Here is a 20,772-nt window from a genome sequence, read left to right on the forward strand (position 1 = left end):
TGCATTTAGAATTCAAGATTGTGATCTTTTGTTTTTGGAAAATGTTCCAACAGAAATGAAAATATAGCAGAGAGTAACCAAACAAGTATCAGCCACGGTGAACTGTGGAGTTTATTTATTCTATCCATCAGATAAGCTTTTGAACTGTCATGGAGGATTACGCGCAGTAGCGCGCGCACTGCAGGTATTGCGTGTGGTGAAACAGTCATTTGCAAAAACTATCCACGGGAGGCTGTTTTATGAAAATGATAGAAGAGTTCAAATGTATTAGATAAGAAGAGCAAGTTAAGAAAAGCAAAGGGAGATACAGCTCTGATTTCAAAACAAAACAAAACATGAAGCTTTTTAGGTGTATCAGTTATGATTTAAAACCTGTAAAAAAAAAAAAACATTAGAAAAGTAGATTGACAAAGTTTTGCTTTTTTAACGCAGAAGTTTTTCCTAATGATCTTTTCAACATTTGCAGTGAAATTGAGAGCCTGCAATATTACATCTCGGTCAGTCTCCTACACTCTTTGCGGGGTGTCTCGCGCCGTGAACAGCATAAAGATAAGAACGGTGGGGAAGCAGGGCTAATTATTGCTCAACATCTTCATTAAAACAATAGTTTGCTCTTATCACCGCTAACCACAGGTTTCTTGATCACAGGCCAATTACTTTGCTCTCGGAGATCACGACATTGCATGATAATCCGTCATGTCAGGCCTCACCTCGTGAGTTTGTGTCCAAACCAACAGGAATCCTTAGGCACGACTTGGCAAGATTGATCATTCCAATTGCCACTGAGGGTTTTCTCCATGGATTTTGCTCTTCTATCAACTGACCTCTCCACTTTCATCAGTTCCTTGATTTGATTGGTTGAAGATAGGGCTGTGATGGTGATAAATGGATGATTCATGCTAAGTATTTTCTGAAAGTATCTGTCTTTTTTCCAAACAGTTGCTAAATTGCCTCACATGTCATTTTAATCAATCGCTGGAGATGCCAGAACTTTGGGAAATGAACTCCAGCAATCCTCAAATGAGTTTCATGTCTCACTGCGGGAAATGATTGAATTAAATATCTATTATAAAGCTTCATCTTCCCATAGATTTAACCATCACTGCCCTTAGTCTTCCATGTGTCCATGGATGCTAGGTAATACATCTACTGGAGGGCAGAGTCTTGCTCACACTTCCCTTTTGCTTCTCTACCATCCAACTCACATCCAAAACATTAATAATTTTGCATCAACCCACACAACCCATCCTAAAAAAGTTTAGCCATATTTTCAATGTTCCGTTTGTGCCTCGGTAGCCTGTACTGCGCCTCCAGAATTCAGTCAACGATCAAGAAACACTGACAAATATGGATGAAATGCAAATAATGTTCTTTTATCTGTAGTTCAGTGTATCAAATGTAAGTTTTTTTTGCTATATTTTCTCCAACTGTGAAGAAAAAGAGTCATCTTTAATGTCTTGTGCGTACTGGAGGCCTGTACCTTATTGAGGCCACTGAATGGAACATTAAGCTAACATACACGACTGTAATGGTGCCTTTGAAAATGGAGGCAATTAATCGCTTAGATGTATCGTTCTGAATGTTACAGCAGCGCCACTGTCGTTAGTTCGACAGAGGAAGCTATTCTTAGAAGAGCTCATGCCGGAGTTTCATTCTTGTCTTCCAACATCCCAACATCGTTCGCTGAGGTTCAGAATCTTTTGAACTTCAATTGGTGAGGAACAAAAAAAGAAAGGTCAAAAATACAGTGCTTGACAGATAAAGATGTTGCAGCTTTAAAACTTAACACGCCGTTACAGGGTTGATTTTGGGTTATCCAAACCCCCCCCCCCCCCCAAAAAAAACGAGTGATCTTTTTTCTTTACACGGGGAATGACATCACTCTGCTTCTCTCTCACATCTACAGAGAGACGTTTGATAAGAGGTTTGATAAGCACGATATCATCTGCTCTGTTGCAGATTAACCTGCGCTCAGAAGAGACTGCTTTCCAGTATATTTTGTAATCCACTACAGACACATTACAAAGCTGTAGTCTCTTTCATCTTTCAGATGCCCCGAAGGCCATGAAAATCAGCAAACTGAGATCCTCAAGTGGTAGGAAAATCAAAGCTGAAATAAGAACAGGAGGGATGAGCTGCCCCTTTCCTGTGACTCATCTCTGAGGACAGAACAGGAGCCATGTTGGCGGCGCAGATGTCTCTATGATGTTTACAATAACCAGACAACAAAACACTGACACCACTTCATTTCACAGAGACTTTAAATTAATATGTGCTTCCAAGGCTCAATGCTGATGTTAAATTAACTCACATTCTCATCTCACAGTGTAAGAGAACAATTGAAGTGCACATCCTGATCAGATTCATGAAAATACTTGTGATCTTTATTGAAATTGTAGCATTTGTTAAGGTAGTGGCAGTAGTCGTCGTAGAAGTATTTGTAGTAGAGGCAATGTCCATTGACCTTGGTGAAGAGAAAGAAATCTGCAATTTTTTTTTTGGGGGGGGGGAATTAATAGTGTATCCAAACATACATGATTCTTGTAAATTTTGTAGTTTGATGGAGATAGCAGATGGGCCCGATGACCTTGAACGCCCTCTTCTTTCAGGCAATGCAGGCAGGGGCTGACATCACTCCGAAGAGGGTACACAGAACCCCATCTTGATCCAAAGCCTCTGTATTGCGGGTGGCGGCTTCCTCACAATCGCGGTGGCAGAGGAGCTGCTGGGCAGTTCGATATTAAGTGAATTGCAGATCCACTTGATACATTTCTTAATCTTCCTCCTGGAAATGATGGACACGGTGGAGATCTCACTCAAACTTCGCGGGAAGTCCTCCTTTTGGCAGGCGATATAAAGGCAGGCTGAAATAACTGCATCATGTTTATGATCCCGCCGGCCGTTCAGCTCATAGGTCCGCTTCAATAGTCTTTTCGTGGCATGAGTGACGATCTCAGGAAGGTGCAGGTGACCCACTTTCCTTTCGAGGCCTCTAAAGACCTTGTGGATGACCGTATTCACCCGCTTGAGGGTCACTTTGAGTAGTTGAGCGCAACCATCTCCCCGGATCATGGTGCCGAGGTCCTCCTCAAGTAGTGGCTCATTTCGATGTTTTACCCAAGATGGATCCTCAATCTTCTCATGTTCCCTCCTTAATATGCCAATCAGCCTTTCGACGACAACGCGGCCACAGTCAAAACAAATCATAGTGCCCCCGCTTCTGTCCTCAACCAGTAAAGAATCTGGGTGCTCGGGGCACTCTGCTCTGTGGGGAGATGACACCTGTTGGCTCAAAGTTGAGGCAATGCCACTTGCTGCACTCTCTCCGGGTGCACCTGAAGAGACACAAACCCAGATATATGTTTTAGAATCAAGTAGAATCATTTCAGTAACCAACAAAAATACAAAAAGACTTCCAACTTTTTTCTCTTTCTTTGCTGCAGGAAGAAGAAGAATAAAGCGTAGAGTTGAGTGGCTCGGTATGAAAGGCTTACCGACATTATCATCCAGGCGTGGACTCAACCTGGCTTTCTTCCTTGGGGGGCCATCGTCGTCATCATCGGCTTTCCTTCTGATGCCACAGACGATCTCGTGACCCTCGGTTGGAGTCTGGAAAATAAAATGTGATTTATTTTTTTACAAACTCTTGCTTGAACAGACATATTTGGGTAAACTGAAGAACTGCGTATCCTTTTAAGTTTGCTTTCCCTTCCACCATCTTCAAAAAGGAAGTATTTCACAAGATTATCATACAAAAACTGAACATGCAAACTCCAATATGGCCTTTCACATCAATCTGAGCTTTCTGGTGAGTTACTAAAAAAATTAAAAACTTCGGGCGGCTCAACTGAAGTCAAAAATGAACTGCAACTTTTAAATGCTTTAAAGCGATCGCACTTAAACAAAAGTACATTCTAATAAATATTTTGCTGCAGTTCACAATTAATTAGAAAGCCAACCCTATTTCTAAGCCTAATAAACAGCCACAGTGACAGGCTAAAGAAAGTTACTGTTACTGTATGCACAGTAGTAATCATGTAATAATTATTCGCATTGCTTACAGAACTACTAAAGACTCACCGGAGTGCAAGACATTTGGTGAACAAATGCGTTTGTCTCTCTCAGCCTGTGGTGGGATTCTCCGTTATTTTGATGTCCAGCTGCTTCCTGTTGGCTCAAAGTTGAGGCAATGCCACTTGCTGCACTCTCTCCGGGTGCACCTGAAGAGACGCAAACCCAGATATATGTTTTAGAATCAAGTAGAATCATTTCAGTAACCAACAAAAATACAAAAAGACTTCCAACTTTTTTCTCTTTCTTTGCTGCAGGAAGAAGAAGAATAATGCGTAGAGTTGAGTGGCTCGGTATGAAAGGCTTACCGACATTATCATCCAGGCGTGGACTCAACCTGGCTTTCTTCCTTGGGGGGCCATCGTCGTCATCATCGGCTTTCCTTCTGATGCCACAGACGATCTCGTGACCCTCGGTTGGAGTCTGGAAAATAAAATGAGATTTATTTTTTTACAAACTCTTGCTTGAACAGACATGTTTGGGTAAACTGAAGAACTGCGTATCCTTTTAAGTTTGCTTTCCCTTCCACCATCTTCAAAAGTAATCATGTAATAATTAGTCGCATTGCTTACAGAACTACTAAAGACTCACCGGAGTGCAAGACATTTGGTGAACAAATGCGTTTGTCTCTCTCAGCCTGTGGTGGGATTCTCCGTTATTTTGATGTCCAGCTGCTTCCTGTTGGCTCAAAGTTGAGGCAATGCCACTTGCTGCACTCTCTCCGGGTGCACCTGAAGAGACGCAAACCCAGATATATGTTTTAGAATCAAGTAGAATCATTTCAGTAACCAACAAAAATACAAAAAGACTTCCAACTTTTTTTCTCTTTCTTTGCTGCAGGAAGAAGAAGAATAAAGCGTAGAGTTGAGTGGCTCGGTATGAAAGGCTTACCGACATTATCATCCAGGCATGGACTCAACCTGGCTTTCTTCCTTGGGGGGCCATCGTCGTCATCATCGGCTTTCCGTTTGATGCCACAGACGATCTCGTGACCCTCGGTTGGAGTCTGGAAAATAAAATGTGATTTATTTTTTTACAAACTCTTGCTTGAACAGACATGTTTGGGTAAACTGAAGAACTGCGTATCCTTTTAAGTTTGCTTTCCCTTCCACCATCTTCAAAAGTAATCATGTAATAATTAGTCGCATTGCTTACAGAACTACTAAAGACTCACCGGAGTGCAAGACATTTGGTGAACAAATGCGTTTGTCTCTCTCAGCCTGTGGTGGGATTCTCCGTTATTTTGATGTCCAGCTGCTTCCTGTTGGCTCAAAGTTGAGGCAATGCCACTTGCTGCACTCTCTCCGGGTGCACCTGAAGAGACACAAACCCAGATATATGTTTTAGAATCAAGTAGAATCATTTCAGTAACCAACAAAAATACAAAAAGACTTCCAACTTTTTTTCTCTTTCTTTGCTGCAGGAAGAAGAAGAATAAAGCGTAGAGTTGAGTGGCTCGGTATGAAAGGCTTACCGACATTATCATCCAGGCATGGACTCAACCTGGCTTTCTTCCTTGGGGGGCCATCGTCGTCATCATCGGCTTTCCGTTTGATGCCACAGACGATCTCGTGACCCTCGGTTGGAGTCTGGAAAATAAAATGTGATTTATTTTTTTACAAACTCTTGCTTGAACAGACATGTTTGGGTAAACTGAAGAACTGCGTATCCTTTTAAGTTTGCTTTCCCTTCCACCATCTTCAAAAAGGAAGTATTTCACAAGATTATCATACAAAAACTGAACATGCAAACTCCAATATGGCCTTTCACATCAGTCTGAGCTTTCTGGTGAGTTACTAAAAAAATAAAAACTTCGGGCGGCTCAACTGAAGTAAAAAATTGAAGACTCAATTGTTCAGAGAGCACCTAGGCACTTAACCTGACTCTTCTCCTCTTTGTTCGGTGGGGTAGAATAAGTCAGAGGGTCCAAGACCCAGCACTTAGTGATAATGTAGCACTAACTGTGTTCTGTGATGTTGTATGTTAGTCAAAACAAAAAAAAAGGGGGGGGGGGGGGGCGACACTGCTTCTGCCACTAGATGGCAGTACCTGTGACCAAATCACAACTGAAGCACTTTTGCGCTTTCTATGGGCTTTTCCTTAATCAAGTCTAAATTCTTGCTTGTGTTGTACGTGGCTTTGGACAAAAGCGTCTGCTAAATGAAATTGTAGAATTGTAAAAATGAACTGCAACTTTTAAATGCTTTAAAGCGATCGCACTTAAACAAAAGTACATTCTAATAAATATTTTGCTGCAGTTCACAATTAATTAGAAAGCCAACCCTATTTCTAAGCCTAATAAACAGCCACAGTGACAGGCCAAAGAAAGTTACTGTTACTGTATGCACATTAGTAATCATGTAATAATTATTCGCATTGCTTACAGAACTCCTAAAGACTCACCGGAGTGCAAGACATTTGGTGAACAAATGCGTTTGTCTCTCTCAGCCTGTGGTGGGATTCTCCGTTATTTTGATGTCCAGCTGCTTCCTGTTGGCTCAAAGTTGAGGCAATGCCACTTGCTGCACTCTCTCCGGGTGCACCTGAAGAGACGCAAACCCAGATATATGTTTTAGAATCAAGTAGAATCATTTCAGTAACCAACAAAAATACAAAAAGACTTCCAACTTTTTTTTCTCTTTCTTTGCTGCGGGAAGAAGAAGAATAAAGCGTAGAGTTGAGTGGCTCGGTATGAAAGTCTTACCGACATTATCATCCAGGCATGGACTCAACCTAGCTTTCTTCCTTGGGGGGCCCTCTTCATGATCATTGGCTTTCCTTTTGATGCCACAGACGATCTCGTGACCCTCGGTTGGAGTCTGGAAAATAAAATGAGATTTATTTTTTTACAAACTCTTGCTTGAACAGACATGTTTGGGTAAACTGAAGAACTGCGTATCCTTTTAAGTTTGCTTTCCCTTCCACCATCTTCAAAAGTAATCATGTAATAATTAGTCGCATTGCTTACAGAACTACTAAAGACTCACCGGAGTGCAAGACATTTGGTGAACAAATGCGTTTGTCTCTCTCAGCATGTGATGGGATTCTCTGGTATTCTGATTATATTTTAGCTTCTGCTAGAATATAATCCTTGAGGTCAGTTCTTGTGAAAATGCAGCAATGAGTTTACATGAAGTTAATGATGAACCCGTGAGGTTTTATACACTGCCAGAATTCCCCCCTGTCATTATGAGGTCACAGGTTGGATTTTGGGATCACACGAGATCCATGACCACGTGAAGTCACAGAACGTGTCATACTGACTTGCTGTGTTGTGTTCTGACTGTGATCTTTTGATACGTGTTTCACAGAGCATCAAAGCCATGTTCAGACATGTCATGTGACAAGTCATGTGACTTTAGTCAGTGGGCTTGGGTTGCCAGGGTGATTTCCAACTATCAATTACAGTCGCTGCAGTAATTGTTATTGTTGTCAAATGGTGGAGCACCAAAAAAGAATATCCCAAAAATTAGACCCTAACTTTTAGATTAATACACACTCACCAGGCATTTCATTTGATCTGATCTTCAACTGTAGAACTTGTAAATTTAAATTGATTGTAGTTTGCTGTTGTGATTACACCGTTATACTGCAAGGAGTATCAACTATTTTGACCACCATTTTTACATAGATGACAAATATAGTATATTACGTATCTTTCAATGGGATGCATGCTGACACCGCCGCCCACCAGCACCTTAATAACAGACCTAAAGCAGGATTATTTACTTCCTTTCTGACAGTGTCAGCAAACAGACTGCAAACCTTTCCCAAGTAATGGCAGAGTTGATGTATTAGATTTCACACTGTACAAGTGTACCTGTAATGGAATGAAATGTCCGGTGAGTTTACAGCTGCCTCTTTTTTTCAATTAGAAAAATAAATTAAAAAAAAATATATATATATATTTTTTTTTAAATTTTTTGTATTTATTTATTTTTCTAATATATATATATATATATATATATATATATATATATATATATATATATATATATATATATATATATATAAAATTCAGAGTCAGGAGTTCAGCAAATCCCTGCATCCCTGGTGTTCATACCCATTCACATCGCTGTTCCCTAATATGTTTTCACAGCAATACTTCTAAATAGGAGCAAAAGACTGCAGGCTGTGGTGCAGGAGAGTGGTGCTGCAACACTAACAGGAGAGATGAAACACAATCGAGTACAAAGAAGAACAGACGGGAATTTTAATCTGCTTGGTGTTTGCTCAACATATCAGATACTCTGATATTTATGCTACTGGATACACCCATATTAGGGCCTAGTGGTGCTTTAGATAATAAAAGAAGCGATTGTTATTTCCTCCTAAGTTGCCTCGCCCACCCTTCCTTTCTATCCCTTTGATAAAAGTACACAGTATTTAACTCCGTTGTATTTACGGACTGAATTGTGGTCTTCATCTTCACAAACTGCCAAATTAGTATCAACACCCGTGGAGGGAGAGCAGGACCAAAGCGGCTCCCTGAGGCACCCCAACAACATTGCATGGAAAAAAAAAGAAAGCTTAAACATATTAAACTGCAGAAAACAATAGAAGTCTAAAAAAAAAAAAAAAAAGTATATCAGACAAAGCTCAGATGGCCAACCTCATCTTGTATTCCTCAATAATGCATTACTTTGCCTACTGAATTCAGGAACAGCAGGAAAAAAGGATACTCATGTTTAGCATTATGGAGGTGACTTTCTGTAGATTCAAGTCATAATGATAAACTACTGTAATGGCCACATTATGGAAACTGAAGCAAAATAAACACCACAAAACACCCCGAGGGAAATCTTTATTCTGTTGTATTAGTGCAGAATAAGCTGTCGGTATTGTCGTTGTTGACTTTGCTCTCTAGACTGGAGATGACGTGCAGCACATACTACTTTTCAGGATTTGTGACAGAGGCCTGCAGAGCTTGCAAAGCAGGTAGCACCAGCTCCTCGCAGGCAGATGAAACAAATAGAATTATTTATAGCTGTAAAATATTTATTTGGGATCTGTTTGTGCCCCCATTGCAAAAATATAACATAGGTTATTCAGCAGAAACCCCAACTGGAACATTGAAAGATTAATCCATACTCGTTTGGTACGATATTATCATAACATTCCACCAAACATGAGCTAGGAATGTAAAACCACAAGGAAATCAAATTCAGTTGCGCATATATGCATGAACAGTAGCTGCTCTAATTAAGGACAACACACTTACAACCTGGATGTAATCATGATGAACACTAGTTTACAGATTTGGCTCCTTAAAATTAATGTATTATGAAGAAGGAACGTGAACCCACTCCGACTGGATTTGGTATTAATTAATCGATATTAATGAGCTGTATTGTGTGAGGAAAATATGGAAATTAGGATTGACCATGTTATACAAATACTGCTGTGTAGTAGGAAAAAACAATCCTCAGGTTTCACAGGTTTGGACTAGAGTTGAAATTAGGAATTCAGTGTGTTAGTGAGTCAGTCTGAGTGAATGTGACTGAGAATTTGCAATTCGTAAAAAAAATTGCTTTAAATAAATTAGCCATGCTTCTTTTACGGTTATCAAAAGGGCAGTGGAGCATTCAATGAGCTGACCTCTGTGTCAAAGTGATGGCTGCTGTCAATCATTTATCCATTTTGCCATTTGTATCCATTAATAATGGTCTAAATTAAATTTCATTGCTGATATATATATATATATATATATATATATATATATATATATATATATATATATATATATATGAATGCAATATGGGTCTGCCAGAGGAGAAGCAAAAGTAGGTTTTAAATGTCCAACTGTGAATTAAATCCCATTTTTGTGTGTCCTGAGTGTTCTAATGTGATTAAGAAATGCTTTTTAAGGTCAGCGGCCGAATCATCCCCTCACACAACTATTTTCATTCCCGTCAGCTTCATCTTCTAAGATAACAGACACCCAGACGCTCACATGAAATCTAAAAAGTCACACATTTTTAGTTCAAGATGAAAAATAAAACAAACTAATAATGGCAATCTATCATGTCGTACCCACTCAACTAGCAATACTTTTCTCAGCCAGCTCAAATAGGACATTTATTATGTAAATATAACGTTTTTTTTACCATTTAATGTACAGCTGATATAGTCTAGACTCAGGCTCTCACAGCGAGTGTAAACAACCTCACCACAAATCAAGTGATGTTCATAAACTCAATTCATAGTTTGATACCAGCTCTTTTTGCCGAATCAAAGTGACCTAGGGGTTTTTGCTCCTACGCCCAGACCTCCTCATCTAGTTCTGAGTTTATTCTTTCAGTTGAAATGAAATTTTATACATTATATAATTCAATTCAATTCTTTTTTCCCCTCTGGTATCGTCCATTACCCAGAACAGTTCTTTAATAGGTTATGTGAAATAACCTAAATATATATATATATATATATATATATATATATATATATATATATATAATTCTCCAATTACACATTATTTTTCATCGAATAATTAATATGATAATAAATTCAATGTAAAACAATCAAAAAATTACCTATCCATGCCTTCATGTTCCAGCTCTCTACTTCACCTCATGGCTGCTTTCACTATGGAAGAGGAACCAACAGAACATTGTGTGTGTCTCTTTACACTGCATAAATTGCACTGCCAAATGTGGCCCATAAAAAAATGTGTTATAAAAATATAGTTGAGTCATAAAATATTCATATTACCTTATCCTCCATATGCAGTGCATGTAAAACAATAAATAATGGCATTTCTTTCCTTTTTTGCCTCCCCTTTATATTTCTGTCTGTGCGTGTCTATATTTAATGTGTTGTGTGAGAACTAGAAAAGGGAGCACTGTGAGAATGGCTGCTGTCATGTTGGGTGTGGATGTGACCCCCCCACCCCCACCCCCCTTCCTTTAATGTTTGACCTTGTTTGGCCCCTCACTCCAGCTGTGCACTCCCTGCTTCAGCAGTATGCTGTCTCCTTAGGTTCTAACATATCATTAACAGGCAGAGTGCCTCTCTCACTCCCCTTCCCCATCTCTCAGTGCTTCCACATAAATGTAAGCCCACTACACCAGGCTCGGAATCCTTAAAATGTCAGAAGAATTCTCCCAAGGCCATACCCGCTTGTTAAATTAAACCAGACGTGCAAAACTGAAGCTCTAATGAAGTACATTAACCTGAAGTACCAACCAAACACTTACAGGATTTTGTTGTTTGCTTACAAACCTCCATTGGTAACACTGAATAAAGGAGGGGCAAAAGACTACTGTAGAGAGACTTGAAAAAGAGAAATTATTGGTTGCTGTTTCCCACTCATTTTTATTTAGTATCTTCCAAGGATAAACTGTTCAAATACTTAAATTACTGAAGCCTTGAGTTTGAATCTTGGCTGTCACCATTTTGTTCCCTGCAGCCAAAAGCCACCATATTTGGATGATGAGAGAGAGAGTGAGAGAGAGAGACTGTTATTATCTTATGAGTCACAAGGTTGCCATGCCTTAAAGCACAGCCTCCTTTATCCTCCGGTTTGATATTGGTTGGACCAAAATCTGCAAAATGAACACCATGCGATATCGATAAAGATTTCATCAAAAAGTATACAGTATATCGGGAAATTGTTTCCTGTTTGAGTCGCCCTCTGCAGGCCACCTTTTCTAGTTGTGACATATGTTTTCGGTGGAGCAGTTTTTCCATAATCAGTTTAGCAGTAGTAATTCTCCTAATATAATTCAACTGAAACTTTGTGGCGTCATAGTCGCAACAGTCCATGTTGTATCTATATGTAAAACGTAAGCAAAAAACTGCATTGCGACTGCATATAAACAAAAACAAAACGGGATGTTGCGATTTGTCTACTGCAGCGTCAAATGAACGGTCATGTGTTCGGCCTTTGGTGGAGGTTTTACTTAGGCTTGTTTCAAGTTGTGAATTGAGATCATTCTTGGTCACTGACTTTCTGGGGAACTGCTTTTTAAACTGACAAGTTTATCAAAAGAGCATTATGTGAGGTTTTGGCACACAGAAGGCTTATACGCCTGAGACTTTTGGGCAGATGTAAAGATATACAACAGCAATGATTCAGTCCCATTTACAGGTTCTTGAGGAGGGTGCTAAAAGCGACACAGAACACTGCGCGCACCGCATATACACATGCTACGGTTTCTCTACAGGTGCCTTTCAAGACACCCATTGACGTTTAACAATTAAAGAAAACTTTTAAAACATAATACACTTTAGACGATACATTCATGCAAATAATATTGCTGTTATGAGTTTAGGTATGACACATACTTTGCTATCATATTTACAGTATAGAGCAGTAGTACCAGTAGTTTTTTTTTGGTGTACAGTATCTGCTCTCCTTGGAAATAATGATTATCTTGCTTTGAGCTCTGGTTTCAGCTGTAAGTATGGTGTATCAGAAATCCAATTCCATGGGCACAAATGACTGAGAGAAGAATTGAAAAGATGTTGATTACATTGATTTTGACACCCTCCGCTCTGCATCAAAAGTATAAATCACACAGACATTCTTGTCTTGCAGACCGCCAGCCAGTCATTTTACTATGCGGCCAGGAGAAGAGAGACGTCAGGAATAATGAGACTGATAAGAGCCTGGGAGGAAAGCTGGAACTGACTTTCGTCGACTGTCAGGGTGTTTTAGGGTGGATATGTTGAAAAAGAAAAGCAAAGTTTAACAAAATTGTTGAAATATTCAATATGAATTTAAACTTGATGTAATTTAATCAATAAGCTCTGGGTACTGGCTGGAAGAATGAGATGTCAGAGAGAAGTGACTGAATTATATTTCCTCCTGAGGATTTGGCTGGCCTGGGCCGCTGCTCCCTCGCACTGCTCCAGTCCCGCAGTCCCGCCGACTGAAGACCTCTGGGGAGAGCTAATTAGTGAATATAACTCCATGAGTATAGATGCACTCATCTTGTAGAGCTAGATTCTATCGCCATGTGTTTAACTCCAGAGAGAGGCTGCAGAGAGTGGAGGCTCCTTCAGTGATGCACCACTGCCTCTTAAGACTGCTAAAATGATTCCCTACAAATTATTAGTTTAAGTACCGTGAGCACTAGAATGACTGGAGAAGCAACGAAAAGATTTATATTACTTTCTTTGTAATAACTTACTGATTATACTACTTACACAAGTTATTTGGCATTTAAAAACTGAATGTGTGTAATCCACAGCCTCATTTATTCCAAAAATAAAAAAAAAATATGGAGAAGAACATTTTTATAGCTCTTCAACGTAAAGGCATTTTTAGATTTATGAAGGGATAAAAGGAAATTCCCTCTTTAACACAGTTAACTGTGATGTTTCAACAAATCAAACAGGTTTTTAATAGCATTGTCTTACAAGGGCAATTATCGTTATATGTTACTTGATGTCTTTCTTTTTCCTGTGTGTGTCTCCATTTAAGTATCTTGTACTTCTATGTACACATTATGTACATATACATGTTGTGGTACGATTTAAGAGATCAGTAACATATTTCTCCTTGTTAAAACATATGAATGAGTAAGCAAACTACATTACCCAAGATTCCATATGGCCTGTGTCAGGTTCCTGTATGGCTCTGATTGGCTGACTGCCTCAACGATGAACGGAACACTGAATGTAAGCTGGTGCACACCATTAAAAGTCGCATAATATGTTCAATATCTATCTTGACAACTCTCAGGCTAGATTATGAAGCCTTTGTGGGGGATATCTTCACTCCAGAATGGACTGAAAACAGTGCAGCGGTCAGCTTTTTACTTAAAGGAAATAGTTCATGCTATTGCAAAAATAACGAACAACAAGAAGTCAGTTTGCTCCATCACCCAATTACTGCCTGGAATTATTAAGACTATTACCCAACACTCATTATTTAGCAAATTTGTTCACCTAAGATTCATATCGTCGCCTTCTTAAAATAACTGCCTGAGTCATTTTTTTCAAGTCTTTCAGAAAACACATAAAACTGGAGACAAAACATCATACAGAGTTGATTCAAGCAAAAAAGAAGAAAAAAATTATCAAAAAACTTTGGCTTGGCTTGACTTTGGCAATTCTTTTAAGAAGGTGACGATACCATTCCTCTATGAATGAAGCGAAAACTGTTGGAAAAAGTTGAATCGCACTGCACTGCACTGAACCATGCAGCTTGAAACTCATTAAGTAGCTCTTTGTAGCTCATTGCCCATCACTCTAGTAAGTTGTCAGCCAAGATAAGTTAGTAATGAGGCTTCAACACTTTATTAACTTGATAAATGGGGCTTATGTTTCCAAAAAGTTATGGCGCAACTCAAAGCCCTCTGAGTCACACCATTTACCCATCAGGTACTGCTATTCTGCACAACTATTTGATGAGTATTTTTGGCACAACTTGGAAAATTCACAGATTTTCTTTAGTAATTTGATTGGATTGTGCAACAACCCGCCCTCTCATGTCACATCTTCACTATTACTCAGACTAATAATCAGTTGTTTAATAAACCTTGTTTAGTCGGTTAAATTAAAATCAAATAGCACTTTGATATAGGAATTTTTGTGTAGCTATAGGAATAGGCTGCCATCATACACGTATGTAGGCTACTTCCAGTTAGCCATCTGCTTAATGGATAAATATTGTAATCATTCTGCTCTTTTGTACTTTCTGAACTTTATCAAATATAATCAGGATTGGGAAACAAGTCAGTTAATCTATTGTTTACAGCTGAAACTTTAACAATATATGGTAAGGCCTATGACGTAAGTGTGTGTCTACAACTGTTTGTACTAACTGTCACTGCCAGAAGATGGAGACGAAAGTGCTGCACTGTAGTTTTAATGAATCCCTTAAGTCTTGATTTGTTCATTAATATCAGTGAATGATCGAACCAACTACCTTCCTCATCAGTCAGTCTTTACATCTCTGAACCAGCTCCTGAGATGCCCAAGAGTAACTACTCAACTATCCCGCCATTTCTTTATCGTTTTTTTTGAAAATGTAGCTGTGTCTGTTATATGATTGTCTTCATTAAAGCTTCTATGTTTGAAAAGGCATGTTCACCTATCCTTGACATTTTCAGTTAACTGCTGCAGCTGTTGCGCATCGCCCAGGCTGTTAGTGGCATTATCCAACACCTTATGTCATATCAATAAAATATTATAGCCTATAAAATTCTGATTTCCTCACACTAAGTTGCCTACATGCCCTGTCTAACAGCCTTGCAAAACATTTGTCGGGAGCAGGATTCCCCCTGTGCTCTCTCTCACTCTCTTTGTCTCGCCCTCTCTCGCTCTATAAAATGTCAACATTTAAAATACAAATGAAAGATTCAAAATAGCAAAATTTGATTGAATTATTCTTGGCAATTTGAAGCGGTATGACCTGAATAGAAGGCAACAAATTTAGATAGGATCGAACCAGAGGTGCATGAGCAGTAACTGACTATATATACATACAGTAAATGGTAAAATGGTAAATGGGACTCAGTTTTATATCGCGCTTTTCTACCTTAGCGGCACTCAAAGCACTTTACAGTGTCATCTCATTCACCTGCTCTCACACACACACTCACACACTGATGGTGGAGGCTGCCATTGCAAGGCACCAACCTACTCATCAAGAGCAACTATGGGTCCAGTATCTTGCTCAAGGACACTTCGACATGGTCACCAGGGTCGAGGATCGAACCAGCGACCTTTCGGTTGCTAGACAGCCACTCGACCCCTGAGCCATGCCACCCATATAAATAAATAAATAAATACACACACAAAGATGGTAATGATATGGTAGGTAAGGCCCTACATGAAGGCAAGCATCATAGCGTTATTTTGTATAGAACCTTATGGTCAAGGTGCTTCTAGTCATCATCAAACTAATAGCATACTGAAAAGACACATTAGGGTGACACTTGCTAAAGCACCAGTCAAAAGCTGCAATTTGTTCATGCTGGAAGCTCTAAGTGCTTCCTGCCCAGTGAAAGTTGCACCTCTGCTCCGCATGCCTGCCAAGGTCTATTTAAAAGTCGATCTTGACCGTGGTTGATGTTAGAGTGAAAAGATGTTTCACACCTGTGTGAGGCAGTGTAGCTTGTCTGCCTCTTTCCTAAGATCAGATCTCATTGTTTATCGACCAGATAAAAGAAGCCTCTGTCAGCTTGTCGATTCAATCACATGACCTTCCTTCAGTTGACCTGCAGCTTGCCACCCAGCGCAGAGTGTGACCAGCGGCTGAGTACTGAAATGTCACCACTACACACCAGTCGAGGCTGATCCCCTAACCAGCCGTGTTGAGCTCTTTAAACAGTCCCTCGTGCTTACACAGCATTATATTCACAGTGGTCCTTTGCCCTCTTCAGGCATCCAGCAGATAATACCACCCACTCTTCATTTTGTTCTTTTCTGGCCTGATGAGTTCTTATGACAGAAAATGATTGAAATGCATTCAACCCAAATCATTGTTATGTTTCCACAGATATGTCACAAAAAGGAAATTGGTGTGTTTCCATCAACTGATTTGGAGCAAATAAAATAATCTACGCAATGCTATTAGAAAATGGCAGTAGAGGCAATGTTTTAAGACAAGCAAGAGCACAACATGCACATTTGAAAACCTGAATGGGTGCTGGATCCAAAAAAAACCCAAAAGCTGACGGACGTAGCATGTGGGAGGATCACGTTATTCATGTTGCATTTTTTTGTGAGGGGTTCCTGTATAGGAAACCCCTGGGGACACGGGGAGAACATGTGCACTCTACACAAAATGGCCCATTTGTCAAATCTACCCAAGCTGTGGGTACCGGTGACATGGAGAAGGGACACGGCACACAACGCCCACAGCATCTTCAATCAAACCCAAGAGCTGTGAGGTGACAGCGCTACTACTGTGCCACCATGCCCCTAAATACATCTAATTTGTAGTTGAATTGATTTTTCAGGTATCAGTACCTGAAAAAACTACAGATCTTTCCTTTTTTTTTCTCAATACCTTTTAACGCAAACATCTACTTATTACGTTAAAAAAACAAAACAACAACAGCAATCTGTGACCTTAATTTTGATGGCAATACAAATAGAGGCTGGTTAGGGACATTAAACCGTTCAGAAATGGCGGCTGGTGTGGTGAGGACTCTGACAGGAGAAGCGAGTGTGAACCAGAAAAGGCCTGTTCTTCCTCAATATTAGTTGAGTAAATAGGTTGAATCATTTTTTTTTCTTTTACAATCGTCTCTTTTGGACACAATTACCTGCATTTCTTATGAATGTGTGTACTTGGACCAACTCAGCTCAACACTCCGCCGAAGCTGAAAATCATTTCCTAAATTTTGTCCAGAACCAGTCCCGCTGGCATGAGCTGGGAATCCATTCTTCCCCACTGGTTAACAAAAAGCTTAGAAAAGCGAGAGGGGCTTTTCAAAAAAACATTGCTACACAGAACAGCTCAAAGTGATATGTTTTTAGATACTCTCACATTTGGTGCATTTTCAATTTCTCACATGGTTTTCTATGATTTGTGCTATGTGATGAAATACATGAAACGACTTATCGGTGTAGTAGCGGTATGCGTGCACTGTTTGCACCTCGTTCGTCTTCACTGGCAGCGATGTAGCTTTTTTTCGACAACCTTTCTCCCTCTGCTGATGTAAAGATAGTTGCTCGGCTTGAGGGCACCTTGATGGCAGCAGCTCTGCCAGCGAGCAACATTTCTTATTCTACACCTGGATTTTCTATTCAGTGAGAGTTCATCCTTGCAGTCAGGAGTCAGGTTCAGTGTGTTCTAGGGTGACCTCCCCAAGATGAAGCTGTCTTAAACGGATAATAAGCACCAAGAAAATGCAATAGAATGATAAGTCAAAGTTGGAATTCTGTTGAACTAAATTGAATAATATTATATCAAAATAAGGTGTAAAGAGAGCTGCACCATGACAAGCTTTTGGTAACAGCAATTACATATAATTGGATAAGAGTGCTTTTATTCCTTTTAATGACATTGTCATCCTTTTATGCTCGTTTTCACTGGGTTTGAGATAAGTTAATTGAAATGAAGTGCTGCATATTTAAAAATCACACAATATCTGCTCTTTAAAAATGGTTAACTATGTCAGTTGTACAGCAGGGTCGTAAACCATCCATCCATCCATTCATCCTTTCCATCCTTCCATCTTAAACCACTTATCCAAAAAAGGGGTTGCAGGGGTATCAACTTGGATCCTCAGGTTTTTTTTCAGGCCAGCTTGGATATGTAGTCCTCCCGCTTAGTCCTCGGTCTGCCCCGCGGCCTCCTTCCACCTGGATGTGAACACCTCCCAAGAGAGGCAACAAGATGCTCAACCCACCTCAAATGGCTCCTTTCTATACTGAAGAGCAGCGACTGCAAACAGAGTCCCTCCCACATGACCGAGCTTCTCACCTTCTTCCTCAGAGAGACACAGCCAAGGGAACTGCAACCTCCACCATGAACTCCACTGTCAAAATCATTTTTCAGTAGTTTTTCATTCGGGAAAAAGAAGTCATTTTGATGGATAGATATTGACTCCTGTGAGATAATTTTCCTAAAAATAGTTTTTTTATTCAGCCACCACCAGTGTAAACTGATAAATTCTTTTACAATTGAATCAAGCAAAGACGTGGTCAAAATGATAGATAACCACCCCATTAGGTAGCATGAATTCTAAGAGAAATCAAAAAATATCCCTATCAAGTGCTTGCAGTCCTCTTTTTTTCCCCACTGCTGCTTAATAAGCACCTGATTTTCATATTTTTGCATATTAGGATGGCTGTTTTTTTTTTCTTTACCTTCAAATGGAGCCATCAGAATTGAACTGATGGAAGGCTTTTGTGAAATTGTCAGATCCAGAGCTTCTGCAGTACTTACAGAAGGTTGCTCAGATTGGACTTCAGAGGCGTTGAAGGGGGAAAAAAGATAGAAAAAAACCTAAGGCGACAGTTTCATCTAATAAATGTGTTTTCAGAGTTATTTTTCCAGTGCAATTGCTAGCTATGTCTTCTCAGGACTGACATGATGACATGAGCTGGTGCGACGACATGGACACAATGGCAGCAAATTAAACATTTACAGTGTAATGCAATAATAATATCAGAATTGCTCTTTCAAAACAGTGATCAAATTCTACTGTGGGGAATGCAATAAATTGCCAAGCGTGATTCCCTGGAATCATAATGCAAAGCACATATTAAGTTGGTCAAATTGTAATGGAAAAGCTGACGACATACAAGCCTATGTCAGCGCAAGCTAGTCCATTTAATTATTATTGTTATCGACTGTAGTAATGTTGCAGCATTCAAAAACAAAACCGCCTATCCAAGTGTTGTAATAATGACATGTTTTGCGTTGTAGGTCTTTCAGCTGACACTGACATGAAGCTGTAAATGTGAATAAAATGTCATCATGTTGAAAAATCACACTGGTCTCTGTATAAAAAAATGGCCAGAGGTTGCGCTGCCTTGACAATAGGTAAGCCGTCCTTGAGAATGATTGTGCATATACAGAAATGCTTAATTTTTTTTGAAATGTAATGGATGAAAATGGGTTTACGCGGTAGAGCATGCACCCCCCCAACCAATGCGTGCGCGCACACACACACACACACTCACACACACACACTCACACAACATCCGTTATCTCTCTCTATGTTTTGTTTATCTGCCTCTTGGTTGCTCCCTCATTTATCAGCTGTTCTGGCATTCCTGTTAAAGCATCCCCGTGGCTTGTGTCTTGGACAGTGATGGACACAGGTGGTCAGAGAGAGTCTCCACATAGCTGAGACCAGAGCACTGTCCTGGGGCTCTAGCAGTGGCCTTGAAGGCTTATCATCTCTCCACAGAAGTGCTCTTTCATGCTTTTGATCTCGTATAAATTAGTTTCTCCAGCTTTTCTGTTAAAGCAATTTAATGCCCCGCTCCTGTCACAGAAAATCCTAATGGCAATGGCTCCGATCAGAAACTTTTTGGGGAGTATCATCCCTGCTGCCCTCAAATTTGCAACTGTGCCTGTGATTGAAAATCATAAAGATGGTACTTTATGAGATAAAACACAGCCAGATGACTTTAATAGTGAAATACGTTTAACTCATTATCTGAGCTGACAAGACGTGTGCCGCTCTGAGATTAGGAGATCACACCCAAGATCAATTATTTATTAATTTGAAGGGATTTTACCACCTTTTGTTTCAGATTCAACTAAAGGCCTTCAAGTAAATCTACAAAAAATAGGATACACAAAAGACAAGTTTTATTCTACAGAATAATTGCATACTATTTGACACAATATATCGATAAGAATCATTGCAACAGGTTTGAGAGATACAAAAATCTCTCTTTAGAATTAAAGAGACTTAAGCCTATTTTATAACCTTTTCAAAGCTGTGTGAACACTGTATACACCCACAGTTATGTCTTGTATTTGTATTCCGTAAAACTACACCGATACTACATATAACAGCACCATGTCAGCATTGTGTTTAAAAGAAAAGCCAATATCGCAATAACATAGACATCCCAGGACCAGATTCCAGATGAGCCCCCCCAGCAACCCTTAATGGATAAGCTGTCTAGAAAATGGATGGATGGATGGATGGATGGATGGATGGATGGATGTTTCCTTCCAGGTAATGATTATCCCAGCAATTAGATTGAGGCAAGGTTCACCCTGGACGGGTCACCAGTCCGTGGCAGTGCCATCAGAAGCTGTTAGGGGCTCAGTGT

At 39.8% G+C, this 20,772-nt stretch overlaps 1 protein-coding gene and 1 long non-coding RNA gene across 2 annotated transcripts in view; one reads left to right on the forward strand and one right to left on the reverse strand.

Annotated features, from left to right (window-relative positions):
• Positions 1–3,663, forward strand: part of LOC147254882 (uncharacterized) — a 66,336-nt gene extending 62,673 nt beyond the window's left edge. The window contains exon 5 of the long non-coding RNA XR_015118196.1: positions 3,444–3,663. This is a non-coding gene — a long non-coding RNA (uncharacterized LOC147254882). The remainder of the gene's footprint in view (positions 1–3,443) is intronic.
• LOC147254883 (uncharacterized) lies at positions 2,329–7,213 on the reverse strand. Its single transcript, XM_086216443.1, has 11 exons — positions 7,059–7,213; positions 6,776–6,890; positions 6,475–6,614; positions 5,546–5,660; positions 5,246–5,385; positions 4,963–5,077; positions 4,663–4,802; positions 4,380–4,494; positions 4,081–4,220; positions 3,495–3,609; positions 2,329–3,335 (listed from the first exon to the last, which is right to left on the reverse strand). Exons 1-11 carry the CDS (start codon positions 7,104–7,106, stop codon positions 2,632–2,634), a joined length of 1,887 nt encoding a protein of 628 aa, XP_086072569.1. The 5' UTR covers positions 7,107–7,213; the 3' UTR covers positions 2,329–2,631.
• Positions 7,214–20,772: the final 13,559 nt, after the last annotated feature.

Source organism: Aulostomus chinensis, chromosome 10 (assembly GCF_037954235.1).
Source record: "Aulostomus chinensis isolate RoL2024-O1b breed Wild chromosome 10, RoL_Achi_v1.0, whole genome shotgun sequence".
Classification (NCBI taxonomy): Eukaryota; Metazoa; Chordata; class Actinopteri; order Syngnathiformes; family Aulostomidae; genus Aulostomus; species Aulostomus chinensis.

What these genes read in the sequence shown, in the direction of transcription:
- LOC147254883 (XM_086216443.1), bottom strand. Translation starts at nt 7,106, where the DNA reads ATGCTGAGAGAGACAAACGCATTTGTTCACCAAATGTCTTGCACTCCG. An exon ending in ATGCCTGGATGATAATGTCG is followed by an intron (nt 5,386 to 5,545) that starts GTAAGCCTTTCA and finishes GTGTCTCTTCAG; the next exon opens with GTGCACCCGGAGAGAGTGCA. An exon ending in ACGCCTGGATGATAATGTCG is followed by an intron (nt 4,221 to 4,379) that starts GTAAGCCTTTCA and finishes GCGTCTCTTCAG; the next exon opens with GTGCACCCGGAGAGAGTGCA.